This window comes from Octopus sinensis, linkage group LG9, assembly GCF_006345805.1.
Source record: "Octopus sinensis linkage group LG9, ASM634580v1, whole genome shotgun sequence".
Classification (NCBI taxonomy): domain Eukaryota; kingdom Metazoa; phylum Mollusca; class Cephalopoda; order Octopoda; family Octopodidae; genus Octopus; species Octopus sinensis.
In genome coordinates this window covers 23,482,306-23,500,171 of record NC_043005.1, presented here as the reverse complement: position 1 = coordinate 23,500,171, position 17,866 = coordinate 23,482,306, and the positions used below count along the sequence as shown (strand labels likewise).

Here is a 17,866-nt window from a genome sequence, read left to right as displayed (position 1 = left end):
ATTCCTTGTGTGAACTGGAGAGTGTTGGCTCCACTGAGAAACAAAGTGAACACAGAGGTGTTATAGATAATTTAGGCTCTGCTAAATGCTGAATTAAAGATTTCTACCAAGGAGTGAGGTCTTTGCCAGTGCCGCTGGACTGGCTCCCGTGCAGGTGGCACATAAAAAGCACCATTTGAGTGTGGCTATTGCCAGTACAGCCTGAGTCGCCCTCGTGCTGGTGGCACGTAAAAGCACCCTCTACACTCTCTGAGTGGTTGGTGTTAGGGAGGGCATCCAGCTGTAGAAACTCTGCTAGATCAGATTGGAGTCTGGTGCAGCCATCTGGTTCACCAGACCTCAGTCAAATTGTCCAATCCATGCTAGCATGGAAAGCAGATGTTAACCGATTGATGATGATGATGATGACGATGAGCTAACCAAAGACTCTATTCTTGGTAATCATCATCCTTCAACCAACCTACAGTTAGTCGGAACTCCATTGACAATCCCCCTCCACACTACACAGTCCTGCGTTGCTGTGTTCAGATCTCTAATATCCAGCCCTGAGTCCTGAGATATAGTACCTGGAAATGTCAGTTTCCTGGAGAAAACACTTCCAGAAGGATGCCATAGGGGCAGGGATGAGATAACCTCTTTCTCTGCTTGGTGACAGTGGCCGGCAAATTGTAGCCGTTACTGCTTTAGCTTGAGGGATATTGGTATCAGATTTCCATAGATGTTACTAAGTGTTGGGTGTGATCTTGGTAATAATGCCCTTGAAACCACACAAACCTGTGCATTTCCCTGCAAATCCATCCAGAAAAGTTTCCTACTCACCTCCTCATGTGATATGACAGCAGCAAGGAATTTCATAGTGATGGAGCTCTTGTCGATCGCAAGGATTCTAATGATGACGATGACAATAATGAAGATAGTGGTTACTATAAAGAATTAATGCTGATAATGGTGGTGGTGGTGGTGGTGGTGGAGGTGGTGGCCGGCAGTGGCAACAGTGATGGTGGTGATGATGATGATAAGATAATGATCATAACAATGATGATGATAATTATGGTAATGAGATGATGTTTATAGTATTCTTGTTACTTGCAGTCATAATTATGACACTAGAACTGATCGATATAATGATGATGGTGGTGATGGCAGTCGCAGCTGCTGCTGTGTTTTGTCTAATTCCAAGGTATTCCAGACATGACCATTCCCCCTTTATTCCAGGCAGTGCACCTTTTAGGGCTGTACTACCTAATGCGTCTGCCTTCTTTTAAAAAGAAAATGATTATAGATTGATATTTGGCTACTATTTCTAGCAGATTGACAAACCACATACTAGCATTAATAATAAAGGTTGTGATGGTGGCAGTGGCAGTAGCTATGACAACAATAATGGCAGTGGTGATGGTGGCTGTGGTGGTGATGATGACAGTGATGATGGTGGTGGCAGTGGCGGTGGTGGTGGTTGTGACAGAACTGGTGCTGTAGGTGATGATGGTGATGATGATGATGACACTGATAATCCTTCTCTTTATCAGGTGGTGTTTTCACTCTATTCCTTCAGTTTTCATCCAATAAAGCAGCAAGGGAACCTGAAATCTCATTCTGCACTATACCATTCCACCCGAATGGTAAGTAATCAAACTACTTGCTCTAAAGGCTATCTTTTCTGGGGGGTTTTTTTTTTAATGGTTTAGTCACCAGTGACCCTTTTTCAGTGTTTCTGAAAATGGTGGGAGGAAAGGAGACAATTATTATCAGACTGGGTATATGATCCAAATGTTTACATTTGGGCTCTGCTGAAGGCACCCACAGACTAGGTGACATCAAACTGAGCTATGGATTAAACCTATCATCTAAGAACAGGAAAAATCCTTCCAGAGGCCTTCCATTCTCTCTTTGTCAACCAAATTTCACTTCATTAATTAATTTATTATCATCATTACTATTTATAAGGCAGCAAGCCAGCAGAATCATTAAGGCAAAATGCTCAGTCATATTTCGTATATCTTTACATTGAGTTCAAAATCTGCCTAGGTGGACTTAGCCTTTCATCCCTTTGGGGTTGATAAAAAAAGTACCAGTTGAGCACTGGGGTCGATGAAATTGACTTATCCTCTCTCCCACAATTGCTGGCCTTGTGCCAAAATTATTAAGACAGTGAGCTGGCAGAATCGTTAGCACGCCAGGCAAAATGCTTAGTGATATTTCATTGTTCTTTACATTCTGATTTCAAATTCCATCGAGATCGGCTTTGCTTTTCATCCTTTCTGGTTTACCGAAACAAGTACCAGTTGAGCACTGGGGTCAATATAATCAATTATGCCCTACCCCCAGAATTTCAGGCCTTGTGCCTATAGCAGAAAGGATTGTTGTTGTTGTTAATCTTTGATTCCAATGTTTCATTTCAGTTGATCCTACAAATGGAAAGGTTCAGTTGGATTTTGGCTCAATAGAAAAGAAGGGACTCTACGTTTTAAACATCCTTTTATATATTCAAGTAATGTGTCTCATTTCATATTTTCCTTTTATTTAAATAAGTAAGTCAGAGGAGTAAGTCAGAGGAGAAGTGTACCACTTATTTGGTAGTGGTGATGGGGCTTCTATGACTGGTTTCAGATGGGGATTTGGTATGAGGTCAGTTTATACCACACAGAGTAGAGCTAGAATCTCATGAATGAATGTCGTTACATGAATAATATTGGGTTTTAAAATAACTGTGAGTGGATAAGAATTCAGTGTAGTGAAACACCAACCTAACAACACTAAAGTGACAAGTATGAATACAGACATTGTTGTGTGGTTATGAAGTTTACTTTGTAAACACAACGTTTGGGGTTTGGTTCTACTACACAATATTTTGGACAAGTATCTTCTACCATAGCCTCAGATTTACCAATGCCTTACAAGGAAAAGTTGGGAAGCTCTCTAGCTGGCCAGCTCCTGATGATGATGGTGGTGGTGGTAGTGATGATGATGATGATTTTACTTAGTCACTCTCTTATCATTCTTGTCATCTGAAATACGATAAATTGATGATCAACCCATTAGGAATCTATAACCAACAGTGGTGTTGTTTACAAAATGTCTGACAAGAAATAAATCTGACATGATATGTTGTATGTGGATGACACCAGAGTGCAGATGTGTTGAGTGAAAATCAGTATCAATCGTACTGGGAGTATATGTTACTGGAAAAAATATCAAGTAGGGTATTAATGTTCCAAAATGAAGTAGAGTAGGAGAAATAAACAAACCTTAGGACACACTCAAGTTACCAGAGTATAGTTAGGAGAAATCCTTGCAAGTACATACTGCAATGTTGAAGTTTGACAAAGGTTTTCACGCCAAGATATGGAAAATGAATGAACCATCTAGATGGATAATTTAGCTGGGTTCTTATACCAGACTTACTGAAGACTTGATGATCTCAGATGACAAAGAGAGCTTATGTCCTTTCATTGAAGTCTCAAAGCAATTTTGATTTAATTATGGAAGCCAGACTGACATTTGCTGAGAGTGAAAGACTGTAGGGGATGACAGAGGTAGCTGTTTACTAATATATCCATCAACTTTGAAATACTGAACATAACAGGATTGGTCAGTTCTTGTCATACATAGAGAGGTGCCCTTCTTATGCAGACAATACATTGCATTATGTTTCAAAATATTGGGATAGATCAATGAACAGTGAGAGAAAGACCAAAGAGTTCGCTGAGGATAGGAGCAAGCCCTGGAGTACAAGATCAGGTGTTTTGATGAGCTGGAGCATTCATAGGAGATAGGAGCTTTCACTTAGTAACTGTGTTGTCCTTGTTTAGCCCTGGGTCAGCCCTATTTAAACAGACCCATAACCTAATCATAGCCATCCCATTTTTTTATTTTGTATATTGTATATCTAGGCCTGCATTATCTAATGTATCTTTCCTGTACAATAGTAAGGTGTGATTTGAAAGAGATTTATCTGCTATTTCTAACAGGTCAAGTGACTACATTGAGGTCCCTCATTGGCTCATTTGTAGGTAGTAGTTGGAAGATATGTAGAGTGATGGAAAAGAGTTTGGGAATAATTTTGTTGAGTGCAGATTACAAATGCAAAGCGTTTATCAGTGGAAGTGTGGTTTATTGAATTTCTTTGACTGAAGAGTGGTGACTAAGATGATTGGGAAAAGAATGGGAGAGACTATTTTGGTAAATAGCCAGAAGACCCAGTTATGGTTTACGAGTTTGCAGGTTGAATGGCAAGCAAATTTTTCTGAGAATCTAACTTAAAATTTTCGTTCAATGCTTTGCTGTTTGTTTTTGCAGAACCTACTTTCAAACCCTGTTTTGGAGAATGCTGTAAACTCTGCTGCCAAACAGATGCTTTTATACCTACCCCATGCTTATAAGCAAATTGCTACTGACTGCGTAATGAATAGTCAAAAAATTGAAGGTGAGCAGCAAAAATCTTGCTAATTTTTGTTGCATTTAAGGAGTAAACTAAAAATAGAACACAGTTCAATTGGTAGATCATCAGTTTTAATGTGAGAATTGTGTGTTCAGACCCATATAACAAGACTGTGTTCTTCATTTATTCATAACCTAAGCTAGTATCAACTTGTGTTTTTTTTCTTTTTTCTTTTATTTTTTTTTGTGCAGTTGTTCCATGCATATATGAAACATAAGGTGTCATTTTCATGACCCATTTAAGTGAACTGTACAGCCTGTCAGTTATTATATTTATTTTTTCATAACCCATAACAGTATGGGTTATGAATAAATAAATATACATGTGGTCAGAAGTTTGCTTCCCAATCACGTGGTTCCAGGCTTAGTCCTACTGTGTGGTACCTTGGGCAAGTGTCTTTTACCATAGACTTGGGCCAACCAAATCCTTTGGAGTGGATTTGATTGATGGAAACTGAAAGAAGCCCATCACACACACACACATATCATCATCATCATCATCATCATTTAGCATCTGTTTTCCATGCTGGCATTGGTTTCTGATTTGGCTTGGTTTCAATGGCTGGATGCCCTTCCTAACACCAACCACTCCTAGAGTGTAGTAGGTGCTTTTTGCATGTCAGTAGCATGGGTGTCCTTTATGTGTTACTAGTGCTGGTCAGTACTACAAGTCCATTTGGCTTGACGTGTCTTCTCAAGCACAGAAAAACACCAAAGGTCTCAATCACTTGTCATTACCTCCATGAGAATCTCTGAGTGTATTTGTGTGTGGTGTGGTGTGTGTGTGTGTGGTGTGTGGTGTGTGTGTGTGTGTGTGTGTGTGTGTGTGTGTGTGTGTGTGTGTGTGTGTGTGTGTGTGTGTGTGTTGCCCATTGCTGCTCAACAACCGGTGTGCTTATATCCCCATAGCAAAGCTATTTGGCAAAAGAGACTGAGAAATGAAGTACTAGGCTTCCAAAAAAAAAGAAAGAAAATATGTCCTGGGATTGACCCATTCAACTAAAAATTCTTCAAGGCAGTGTCCCAGCATGGCCACAGTCTAATGACTGGAACAAGTAATAAATACATGAACCTTGTAAGACTATGTAAATGTGTTCATGTTTATGCATATGTGTCCTGTGCCTATGCTTGTACATATTCAAGTCTATGTTTGAATAAATAGCCTTTTAGCTACTATCATTGGCATTTGGAGAGGGAGGGATGAATGAAATCTAATGAAATTTTAAATAAGAGCACTCAGAGAGCACAAACCTCTGCCAACGTACTCTCAACAATTGGCCAAAGATGATTTTTAAAATGAGAATATCTGAAATAAACCCGACTGCTCTCACAAATGAGAATACTAAAAATGAACCCGACTCTCAAACATTAAGTAAAAAAAAAACAGGAAAAGTAATCCAGAATCTTTGTCTGGTACCAGATCAATCCCAAAATCTAATCAGTTCATGCCAGTTACAAGGCCAAACATCCCTGAAAGTGTCATCCAAATTCATCCTGCGGTTCTTGAGATACCTTGTCCACAGACAAACAAACACAACTGAAAACAATACCTCCACCTTCACTAAGGCATAGGTAATAATAAATTACAATGCTTTGTATTTCGTTCACATTGAATTCGCTTTGTTTTCTTCTTTTTTTCTCTTCTTTCTTACTTGCTTTTTGTTTTTATGTTTTGTTTTCCAGGGAAACATTACAAGAAAATTGAAGTACCCACCATAAAAAGCGAAAACTGCTTAGATAAATCAAAAAAGGAAGTTGATAATAAATCCTATTACACTTCTGCTAAAATATCATTTGAAAAATACCATTTAGATTGGTCTAATCTTGCCACATGTAAAATTACGTATAAAAAGTAAAACCAAGTAGAATTTTTGTTGTTGCTGTTTTGCTCTTATCTACGTCTTTTCCATATATATTGGTTTCAAATTTTGGCACAAGGCCAACAATTTTGTGGGAGGGAATAGTTGATTATATTGATCCCAGTGTTCAATTGATGCTTATTTTATTGACCCCAAAAGGATGAAAGGCAAAGTCAACCTTGATTGAATTTGAACTCAGAGTGTAAAGATAGATGAAATGTCATTAAACACTTTGACCAGCATGCTAACAGTTGTGCCAGGTCACTACTTTTTTCTTCATAAACATTAAATTCCAGAAATGTTCATAAAAAAAGATCATTTCCAGTAGACCTTAAGTTGTTGGGTTTTTTTCAAGTAGGTACAAAGGCCGACGTCATGAGATCAAAGGCTATATATGAGAGGGCTTAGTTTATTGAGCCAAATACTGAACTAATCAAATAGTTAAGCAAGTTACACACTCATTAGACTATAGCTGTACCTTATCACACACTACATTAAACCACAAGTTTAGTAACCTACCAAGGAAAAAGATGCATCTTAACAAACATTACAATAAACCACAGATTCAGTACCCCACTAAGGACCATACACATACCAATTACCATAGTCTCACACTCTGGAGGTAAACCATGCTTCAGGCAAATCGCTATGCATATTTGCATAGCATTAATTGTATTGGAGAATAACAAAAATAACATAGCCATCAAACAAACATGAAATATATGCTAAATGTTGTGTATGTTACATGGAAAGTTTGAATTGGAAGCAGTTCTAGAACCAGAGGCTGTAAAGATCAATATGACAAACTAAAATAGCAATTAATTGCAGAAAGTATTTCCCAAAACTTGTCTGAGTGTATTTTCATGGAATGCAAGAAGGAAGTTGACAGTAAATCAATGGTGTATACTAATTGTAATGAATGAACAAATAGAATGCTGCAACACTGCTGAAAGACAAACAGCATCAAATACCCCAATTCTTGGTGGGGGTGGGGGGAATAAAACAAACTGAATGACAATATATTTGAAGAGAATGAAGACTATGTCAGGTACTCACTAGAAGTTATCATTAGTTTCTCCTACAAAGGTAATCTAATTATTGATAAAAGTGTTTATTTTTTAACTACTTTGTTAATGGAAAAAGACAGTGTCCAAGCCCCAATTTTTTTTATCCTGGGTCTCTACAACCAATGCCTAGAAGAGAGAAAGTTATCCTCAAACTGAGAGTCCTGCTCCGACTACTTGTAATAAAGTGAACCTCATTAAAGGCAACCAAGTAACAAGGGCAATGGATTAAGTCTATCATCCAAGAATTCAGAAGACAAAGAGCCACAGCAAATACTACAAGCTGTGTTGTCTCATGCTATATTCTGCTAATGATTCACTGCTCTAGATTGGTATCTAATATGATTGATCTCCAAATGATGAAAAGCAAAGTTACCTGCAACAGGATATGAAATCAGGGTGCAAAGAGCCAGAACAAATCTTGAAAATGATTTTATCCTAAGCTCTAATGGTTCTGCTAATTTGCTGCCAAGTTGTGTTAAAAATATCAAAGTCAGAAGGATAAAGGAGTGGGACACATTTGAGGACAGTTATGTAAAGGCCAAACAGTACAATACTGAATGGCAGAGAAACTTGATTCATGAATGATAAAAAATTGGCAAATCTCTAGTCATTACCTACATTTCCCTACCTTTCCTCCCTCCTAGACCTTTGTCTATAAGTCATTATAAGCCTCACCCCAATCCATTTCCAACCATTCCTCACTCTCCCTATACACCCTTGCAACCTTTATACACTCACACTTCCAGTTCCTCTGTCCCTACTCACTTCTGTTCACTTACTTCATCTTGTGGGCTCACCCCAACAACTCTTCATCACAATTTTTATCTCCCTTCCCAACTCTACCGTAATTAGCTCTCATCCAATCTTCTATGATGTCAGCAGTCATGTAACTCCTTCCTTTACAGTAAGAAGCCTTTTCTGTTTTGGCATCTTATCTCACTCTTTAACTTGTCATCTCCTAGCATAAAGCTACATCCTTCTACTGTAGTCCTTAGTTGGAAGGGGTCTAATTCTTGTGAGATGCATGTAGTACTGGGGTCACAAAATAAAGAAAAGCATCCAGTACATTCCATAAAATGCTTAGTGTTAGGAAGGGCATCCAGTCTTAGAAACTGTAAACAACCATGCGAGGAGAGGTGACGAGAATGGCTCCTTTAGTACGCCACACGGTCAATACAATAAATGCGAAAAAAATATATGAGTATAAGTGCCAGAAGGAAAAAGAGAGACACAACCAGGTAGAATGTTTAAGAGAAGATTTTATTTATATGCTAACGTGTGTGTACGCATCATATATACATAATAACAGACAGGCCGTCATGTATACAAAGTGTATGTGCGTGCATTAAGTACAGAGTATTGAAAGAGTCTATAATATGACAGAAGAATGTTCAGACACAAGGAAGATAAATGCTAGTTCGTAGTGAAGGTACACAATAGTTGAAATGCTGTAACAAGATGTTGTGGCAGTAATGCAGAGCTGGTTGAGGCACAAGTCGTATAAGAAGTTGTGGCTACTATGCTGCTTCCGGTCACTTGATACAGGAAGTTCTCACAGGTTGTATTTGCTGCTAACCATGGTGAAGTAATTCACAAACAGTGTTGAGATAGAACCTGTATGAGGGTTGCTGGTTGCTGTGTATGTAGAGAGATGATGTTGATGACGTTAAGAAGACGGAGGCGGCAGAGATGGAGGTCCTGAATGCTGCTGGACAAAGTTGAGTCTTCATGTGGCTGCTGTTGTGTTGTCACTGGAACTGGCTGTGTCCTATGTGGTCAGTGGCTAGACCTAAAAAAATCTGGAACCAAAAGACATTGAGACGGAGTGAAGCTACAGTTTTATAGCATGCTATCAGCTCACTGGAATTTTAGAAGAGACTGTCTCACATGACCTTATCAGAAGGCTGCGATTGGTTGGGTTGCATATTGGCGTGCAATAGAGCAAGAGACAAATTGCGCCAATACCAACCAATCAGAGTAGTGGACACAACAGGGTCCAAAAGGGCAGCCAAAAGCTAGCTGTTATCTACTACGTCTGTATTTATATATATATGACAGAGAGAGAGGAATTTCTCTCAGTGTACGCTACAAAACCTATACCAGCATCGAAGGTGAATGCCAAAAGATGATAATGTTGAGGAGGAGGATAATTAGAAGAGGAAACTGAGTGAAATATGTTTTGTAAAATGTGATAATGTAATTTCCATCCAATGTAAATGAAATGAAAGGTCAGCTGAACATTATATATTCCAATATATGCAGAATAATGACCTTGATATTAACATCTGGAAAGAAAAGGTGATGAAAGTGTGTTGTAATGTGCAGACAGTAGGTACCAATTCTCCAGACAGACGTATTACAATGTGGAGAAAATTAATACAAACAGAAATATTAGCAACATCAATAACCTCACTAGTCTCCAACCCCATGTTGGGTTCCACACCACCACCATTAAGTGCTGAGGAGTAACAACAGTTGCACCCTGATCTTGATTACCTTATCTGCCTCTGTTATGGCCACCAGGGAATGGAGGACTGGAGGGTGGAGTACATTGCTCCCGAACTATCATGCTACACCACATATAATTTATCACTGTGAGTCTGAGGGTTAAATGAGGTCTTTGGCCAGAAAAATTGTGGTATAACTACGAAGAGGACCAAGTGGGTCCAGCCTCATCATTTGTCTGAGTATCTGTATGCAATAGGACTACCTGGGATAACACAATCACCTCCACCACCACCACCATCATCAACATTAATGTCTACTGCCATGATGACCACCGTCATCGGCACCTGTTCATTACCTTCTGCCAGAGCCGCGTGGAGCTTAGGTGTTTCGCTCATAAACACACACATCACCCGGTCTGAGATGCGAACCAGTGATCCCTCGACCACGAGTCCGCTACTCTAACCACGAGGCCATGTGCCTCCACCGATAGAAATATAACAAGCCTAAAATAACCAGTAATGATACTTTTGAAAACTAGGTTATTATAAGCAGAGGATCCTTTTGGTTTGAACGGCAGTTTTTTCTAGCAGTGTCATATGAAATTGTCACCCATAATTATGACCCTAGTATCGATCTATTGCATTTCAATCTGTTTTAGGGTTAGGGGTGGGGAGGGTATCTTTTTTCTTAAATGTAAATAAACCCAATCTGTTTCTTAAACGAGGGACATATTCATACGGCACTATGTTTTCACCTCAATAGACGTCATTGATTGGTTGAAATTGAAGAAAAAACAAATATGTTACAAACTGTAGAATTTTCTCAATAAAGCCAAGAGAAAAAGATGTTTTATAAACTCATTCTACCAGTATACGAAGTTTAAAAGTGTGGTAAAATTACAGATTAACACCCGCACGATTTTCACTAAGAAAAAAAAAAAAAAACTCAGTGAAAATCGTGCGGGTGTTAATCTGTAATTTTACCCAGAAAAGATCCTAACCAGATGGTAACCATGGTGATCTAAATCAAAATATATTATTGTAGTATATATATATATATTTTTTTTTTTCAATATTTATTTTACTGTTTTGTTTGTCCCCCTCCCGTGACATGTTTTGTGGTTTTATTTGTTAGAGAAGTTACATTATTTCCGTTTCCGCTATAACCATCTTGTGTTGAGAATCGAATGTTTGTATTTTGATGACTATAGAAGCATGTTACACTGTTAAACACTTATATGCTAGAACACGTAAGTTTTATAACATATTTTTAAATAAATAAAAGTCTGTCAGCATCTGTAGGTAAAAAAAATTTTGTTGTTGCTCGTCAGACAATATTATATTCTCGAGGTGGCTGTACGAAATAAGTCAGATTTAACCAACAAGATATGGAGTCGTTTTGTAGTCGCTGCCCCTCATCACATTTCCATTCGGTGTTATTTTTTCATTAACTCTATTGACATGACCTAATGTAGACGAAATGGAGTATAAATATTGCTGTATGTAAATTACAAGTATTACCCCGCCTTTCAAAATTAAATTAATTTCATTTCATTTTGAATATGTGAAAACAAATATATCCTTGTGTGTGTGTGTAAAAGGAAGAAAAACAGTTTGATATTTTCTCTCTTAAGTATTTTATGTATAGCGATATTCCGAATTCATTACGTTCTCAGTTCACATTCTGGTGCTGTCAACCTTTCCATTCTTCCCTCCAGGGTCGATAAAATAAAATATCTGTCGATTATTGGGATCGATAGCTTCGATTAAGCTTCCCTCAAAATTGCTATACTTATGCTAAAATTTGAAATCATTTTATGACGCACCATGGCCGAATGATTAAGCAGTTCTTTTCACACTTGACTGCGGATTGGATCTCACTGCATGTGATCTTCCTTACTTCAATGTTTTAACGTCTACTTTTCTGTGTTCGTATTTGCCGGACGGCATTCATTGAAGAAGAATAGCTGGATGTCCCTCCTGTTGCAGCATTACTTGTATAATGATGTCGTTTGTTAACAACTATCATGCGATGTTAAGACAAAGAGACATATGTGTATGTATATGACGGGCTTCCTTCAGTTTCCATTTACGAAAACCATTCACAAGGCTTTTGACAGTCTCAGGCTATAATAGAAGATGCCCACGGTGCAGTGTAATAGGAAAAGCAAACTTCTTGATCACACACCCTCCTCTGTACAGGGTGTCTTTTACCTTTGTGAGCGAACTTTGTTAGACAGAAACTGTGCGGAAGCCTGTTGGATGGACCAGTACAGCCTTGTCATATGCTGTCATGTTGACGGTACTCTTTACTCTTTTACTTGTTTGTCATTTGGCTGTGGCCATGCTGGAGCACCGCCTTTAGTCGAGCAAATCGACCCCAGGACTTATTCTTTGTAAGCCTAGTACTTATTCTATCGGTCTCTTTTGCCGAACCGCTAAGTTACGGCGACGTAAACACACCAGCATCGGTTGTCAAGCGATGTTGGGGGGACAAACACAGACACACAAACATAAACACATATATATATATACGACGGGCTTTTTGCAGTTTCCATCTACCAAATCCACTCACAAGGCTTTGGTCGACCCAAGGCCATAGTAGAAGACACTTGCCCAAGGTGCCATGCAGTGGGACTGAACTCAGAACCATGTGGTTGGTAGAGAATTAAGTTTAAGCTTTTGGAATACTCAACCACATCTATGCTAATTCAATGAGCAGGTAGTCCACTTGAGTGAACAACTGAATCCTCATTATCAAAACTAATTTGAACTGGCCTTATCCAGTGCAAATGTTCTACCTGTTTTACGTTCAAACTGGCCCCTTATACCTACCCTTCAATGTCATTCCTCTCTCTAAAGAAAATCATAGCAGTTTACAGTGACACTGCTATGCTTGTCACTGGGTGTGACTATCAGTTAATTATACCTATTTCTTTACTACCCACAAGGAGCTAAACACAGAGAGGACAAACAAGGACAGACAAAGGAATTAAGTCGATTACATCGACTCCAGTGTGTAACTGGTACTTATTTAATCGACCCCGAAAGGATGGCAGGCAAAGTCGACCTCGGCGGAATTTGAACTCAGAACATAACGGCAGACGAAATACAGCTACGCATTTCACCTGGCGTGCTAACGTTTCTGCCAGCTCGCTGCCTTATATATCACCTAATTATACCTGATATTTAGTTTCCCTTCTAACGACTTCATAATACTCTCTCTTACTACCTTTTTTCCAAACTTTCTAAGTATGTCTTTTACCTGTTACAGCAGCTCTATCTATCTATCTGTGTGTGTATACACTCACATATACACATTTGGATATATATTGCAGTAATTTTTTGCTATTACAGAACATATTTTATTGGCTCCTCCACTTTCATATGTTGTTGTATGTCTAATCACTTAATCAAAGTTGATCAATTATACAGCTGCTGTATATTCATAAAATACACCTACAATAAAGTTATTGTAAAGGAGCTATGACAATTCTGAGGTAATGAAGGATAGAAATCAAGTCACCTTTTAAGAATTCAGTTGTCATTTACTGAAGGAGATTTATATAATGTACCTCTGTGTGAAAAGTCTGGCTGCATCTGAAAAAATATATATTATGAAACAAAAATAAACACAAAATTTATTACACGAATCTGTTACCACCATGACAGTCAACTATTTGACGCCGAACACGAGTTTGATGTTGAATACATCCACAAATTTTCCGCTCAGATAGCTCTTCCCAAGACTGCAAGACGGCTTCGTGCAATTCATGCCTCGTTGTAGGGTTTTTCAGTTCAACTTTATCGGCCAAAACTTTGAAAATGCCATCTAAAGTTAATAATGATTCTGCTAATTCCACGTGTAAACATGTGTTGAATAGAACTCACTGAATAAATCTTAATTAACTGTGTTGTCAATTGTATGCACCTGACATATGCTACTTTACATATGCTGACAGAGGATACTTTTTTTAACGTTTTACTTCATTCATTCAATCATTTTTTCTTCATTCGTCAATATAATGTTCTTTTAGATTAATCTCTTAGAAATTTGTAGCATCCTTGAAAACAACCAACATTTGGTCATAAGTTTATTCAGCCAAGACTAGCCTAGGTCTAAACAAGCATGAGCCAATGATGGAGTTTCTACATGGTCACTGGACTTGTAAGGAATAGCAACTAAATCTACTTTAGATTACATCCTAACATCTAGATATTCCATATCTCAGAGATGGACAAGATGGTCATGGCAGGAAGGCTTCTTTTATTATAAGTCTTTTCTGTCAGAGCTGACGTGGAGTTAACCCTTTAGTGTTCAGATTATTCAATCAAACATAATGCCTGTTGATTCCCATTGATTTGAATTAATTATGCATTATTTCATATCTTCAAGATCTTGATGGTGTAATTACTTAATGTTGAATAACATTGTAGGGTAGGTGTGAGAGCCTGGATCTGGTCAGTTTGAACATAAAACAGATTAGCTATTTTGGCCGGGTATGGCCGGTTTAAATACTAAAGGGTTAAACAACAGAAAAGAATGTTATTATCCAATATTTTAGAGTTTAACATTTAATGATATTAACATGATCTGAAAGTATATCTTGTATTCAACAAATATGCTGACATTACACAAAATTGGTTGGTCAATGCCCCCCCCCCCATTCCCCACTCTGACTGGCGGTCGATTCCAGCCCCCCCTCCCCCGACGGGCTCCTGTGCCGGCAGCATGTAAAAAGCACCATCCAAACATGGACGATGCTAGTGCCAACAGACTGGCTCCCGTGCCAGTGGCATGTAAGAAGCACCCACTACACTCTCGGAGTGGTTGGCATTAGGAAGGGCATCCAGTTGTAGAAACATTGCCAGATCAGATTGGGGCCTGGTGTGGCCTCCTGGCTTGCCAGTCCCCAGTCAAACTATCCAACCCATGCCAGCATAGAAAACGGAACTAAAAAAAAGTATGATGTAATTTTTGTAGTAAGTTATAAATCAGTTGTTTGGTAAAGGTATCTTATCAGTTTAGATATGTAAAATTTCCACTTTTCTAAGTATTTTCTGTATTTTATAATGTTTCTCTATTTCAGATTGTTGAATGACATTTGGATGAAAGAATTTTTTGCTTCAACTGCATCCTCAATTCTCATTTGCTAAAGACCAAATGAAAATGTTATACAAAACAAATATAAACATATTTATATAAATCTATGGTAGAATTACTGTGAAATATTTCTCTTGGACCGAGATTAATAGCAAAATTTCTCTATTTCACTGTGTGGAATATGTACAAGATGATTTTGCATTCTTATATTTTGCCTAACAAAAGAATTTGCTGCATTCCAGGTGGAATTGTAGCAGAAGAATGATTTGTTGGAAATGAAATATAAAAAAACCCAAAACTTCTAAATATTAGATCAGAAGAATTATGGAAAACGAATTGTGTGAGAACCAAATTGAACTTAAAACAGAGTCTAAAAATATTCCTGATAAGCTGAAAGAGATAGGAATAACATCTTACCACTGTGATATATGCAAAATGCCATTCCCTCAAAAAGGTAACCCCACCACTCACAAATGTAGTCATGCAGGAGAAAGAACATACCGTTGTGACATATGCAGCAAATCATACTCTCAAATGAATTATTTAACTCGACACAAACGTACTCATAAAGTTGGGAAACCACACCACTGTGATATCTGTGGTAAATCATTCTCTCGAAGTGATAGCTTGACCAAACACAAGCGTGTTCATACAGGAGAGAAACCATATCACTGTGATGTCTGTGGTAAATCATTCTCTTGTGGAAGTACCTTAACTATTCACAAACGTATTCATACAGGAGAAAAACCATATCACTGTGATATCTGTGGTTTATCATTCTCACAAAGCATTCGTTTAGCAATACACAAACGCATTCATACAGGAGAAAAACCATATCACTGTGATATCTGTGGTAAATCATTCTCTGAAAAAGGTGTCTTAAATATTCATAAACGTATTCATACAGGAGAGAAGCCATATCACTGTGATATCTGTGGCAAATCATTCTCTCATGGAAGTACCTTAACTTCTCACAAGTATATTCATACAGGACTGAAGCCATATCACTGTGATATCTGTGGCAGATCATTCTCTCAAGTTGGTCAAGTAACTATACATAAACGTATTCATACAGGAATATACCCATATCAGTGTGATATCTGTGGTAAATCAGTCTCTCGGAGTGATCAGTTAAGTGAACATAAACGGACTCATACAGGTGAGAAACCATATCACTGTAATATCTGTGGTAAATCCTTCACGGTATCAAGTAGCTTAACTATACACAAACGCATTCATACAGGAGAGAAGCCGTATCACTGTGATATTTGTAGTGAGTCATTCGCTCGAAATGATCACTTAACTGAACACAGATACATTCATACAGGAGAAAAGCCATATCAGTGTGATATTTGTGGTAAAACATTATCAGGAAGTAGTGGTTTAACTAAACACAAACGTATTCATACTGGAGAGAAGCCGTACCACTGTGATGTCTGTGGTAAATCATTCTCACTAAATCAACACCTAATTAAACACATACGTATTCATACAGGAGAGAAGCCATTTCTCTGTAATATCTGCAGTAGATCATTTGCTCAGTCAAGCCAGTTAAATAAACACAAATGCATTCGTACAAGTTAGAAATCACCTCACTAGTGTCTGTGCTAAAACATTCTTTGGATTTAGTAACTTAGACATCAAATGCATTCTGAAAGGGGAAACCACAACGATGTAATGTTTGTCAATTATTCTCTAAAAGAAGTTAATTCACTACACATGGGCATTCATACTGAAGAGCAACCATATTAATGTCAAAAGCTATTCTGTGGGGGAAATATTTAACCAAATATATATTTACACATGTATGATAACATTCCAGCATATTATATAACCACAATTATAATGTGAGCTATTGTGATTTTTTTAATAAATACATTATTTCAGAATACTTATATATTTCATTTAATATTATTTCCAGAACAGAGAGGGGAGGAACTATTTATTTAATTGACAGTATTAACAAATATCTGAGAAATATATTCTCTTAAATCAAAGATATCACTGTACAATTATATATATATATATATATTAATATATATATATATATATATATATATATATATATATATATGCACACTGCATCGACAACAGATTGCATTCCCAGAATACAGAATGATATCTTTTAGTGAGCACATTGAGAAATGCGCAAAGCAACTACTACCACAATTTTTAATCTTTCCATTTTACCAATGTGCTATTGGATCATCAACACAAATTAGACTAAACAAGGAAACATTCTTCATTGAAAAGTACAAGCCCAGACTTAACCATGCCAACATACTGATACAGAGAAATTCACACCAAGGGAAAGGAAAAAAAATTTAAGCGATTATCTCCCTTACACCGGAAGAAATCACTCATTACCTCCCCTTATTTAGAACTCTTTTAAACATAAACATAACGATAACTTTATTCAACATAAACATAACGTCGTAAGAAATTTGAAAAGCTAAACGCGAAACCGGTCTTTCTTCTAAATTATGTCATTGTAAGGAAAAAAAATTTTTTAATATTCTTCAGACATATTGACGCAAATATATATATATTTTTTAACCTTTAAGCCTTCTGTAGTTTTTTCACTTTTTACTATTTTCTATATATTCAACCACGTGCTTTCACAAACCAACTTTCTTATCTATCTATATATATATATATTCTTTTATATGTTGAGGAATACCTAAAGGAACTAATCAATAAAATAAAGGATTTCATACATTGAATAAAATGGAAAGCCTTCTACCATGACTTAACACCTGAGGACAAATCTTACTTGAATAAACATAGAAATAAGGAAACTGAATGGGTTAGACATCCTATCTTTCCTGATAACATTGTTTACATTATTTGGATATTTGAAAATATATTCCTCATCAATTTTATTTAGTTTGTTATTTATCACCAATATGTAAGCATTTGTCTTTTGGAAAAGACAGCCCTGACGAAATC

At 37.4% G+C, this 17,866-nt stretch overlaps 2 protein-coding genes across 3 annotated transcripts in view; both read left to right on the top strand.

Moving 5' to 3' along the window:
* The window catches only part of LOC115215387 (ubiquitin-conjugating enzyme E2 U-like), a 27,483-nt gene extending 21,171 nt beyond the window's left edge, over window positions 1-6,312 (top strand). For both annotated transcript variants that reach the window (XM_029784546.2, XM_036505831.1), the window contains exons 4-7: window positions 1,530-1,622; window positions 2,403-2,491; window positions 4,300-4,426; window positions 6,124-6,312. In XM_029784546.2, coding sequence (XP_029640406.2) covers window positions 1,530-1,622; window positions 2,403-2,491; window positions 4,300-4,426; window positions 6,124-6,296 — 482 coding nt within the window. In that variant the 3' untranslated portion in view covers window positions 6,297-6,312. The remainder of the gene's footprint in view (window positions 1-1,529; window positions 1,623-2,402; window positions 2,492-4,299; window positions 4,427-6,123) is intronic.
* A 4,659-nt stretch (window positions 6,313-10,971) lies between these two features.
* On the top strand, window positions 10,972-16,930 carry LOC115215735 (zinc finger protein 85-like). Its single transcript, XM_029785026.2, has 2 exons — window positions 10,972-11,063; window positions 14,904-16,930. The coding sequence occupies exon 2, from the start codon at window positions 15,242-15,244 to the stop codon at window positions 16,499-16,501; it is 1,260 nt and encodes a 419-aa protein (XP_029640886.1). The 5' UTR covers window positions 10,972-11,063; window positions 14,904-15,241; the 3' UTR covers window positions 16,502-16,930.
* Window positions 16,931-17,866: the final 936 nt, after the last annotated feature.

Bases quoted from the DNA above. Each gene is read 5' to 3' on its own strand.
- LOC115215735 (XM_029785026.2), top strand. From the start codon at position 15,242: ATGGAAAACGAATTGTGTGAGAACCAAATTGAACTTAAAACAGAGTCT.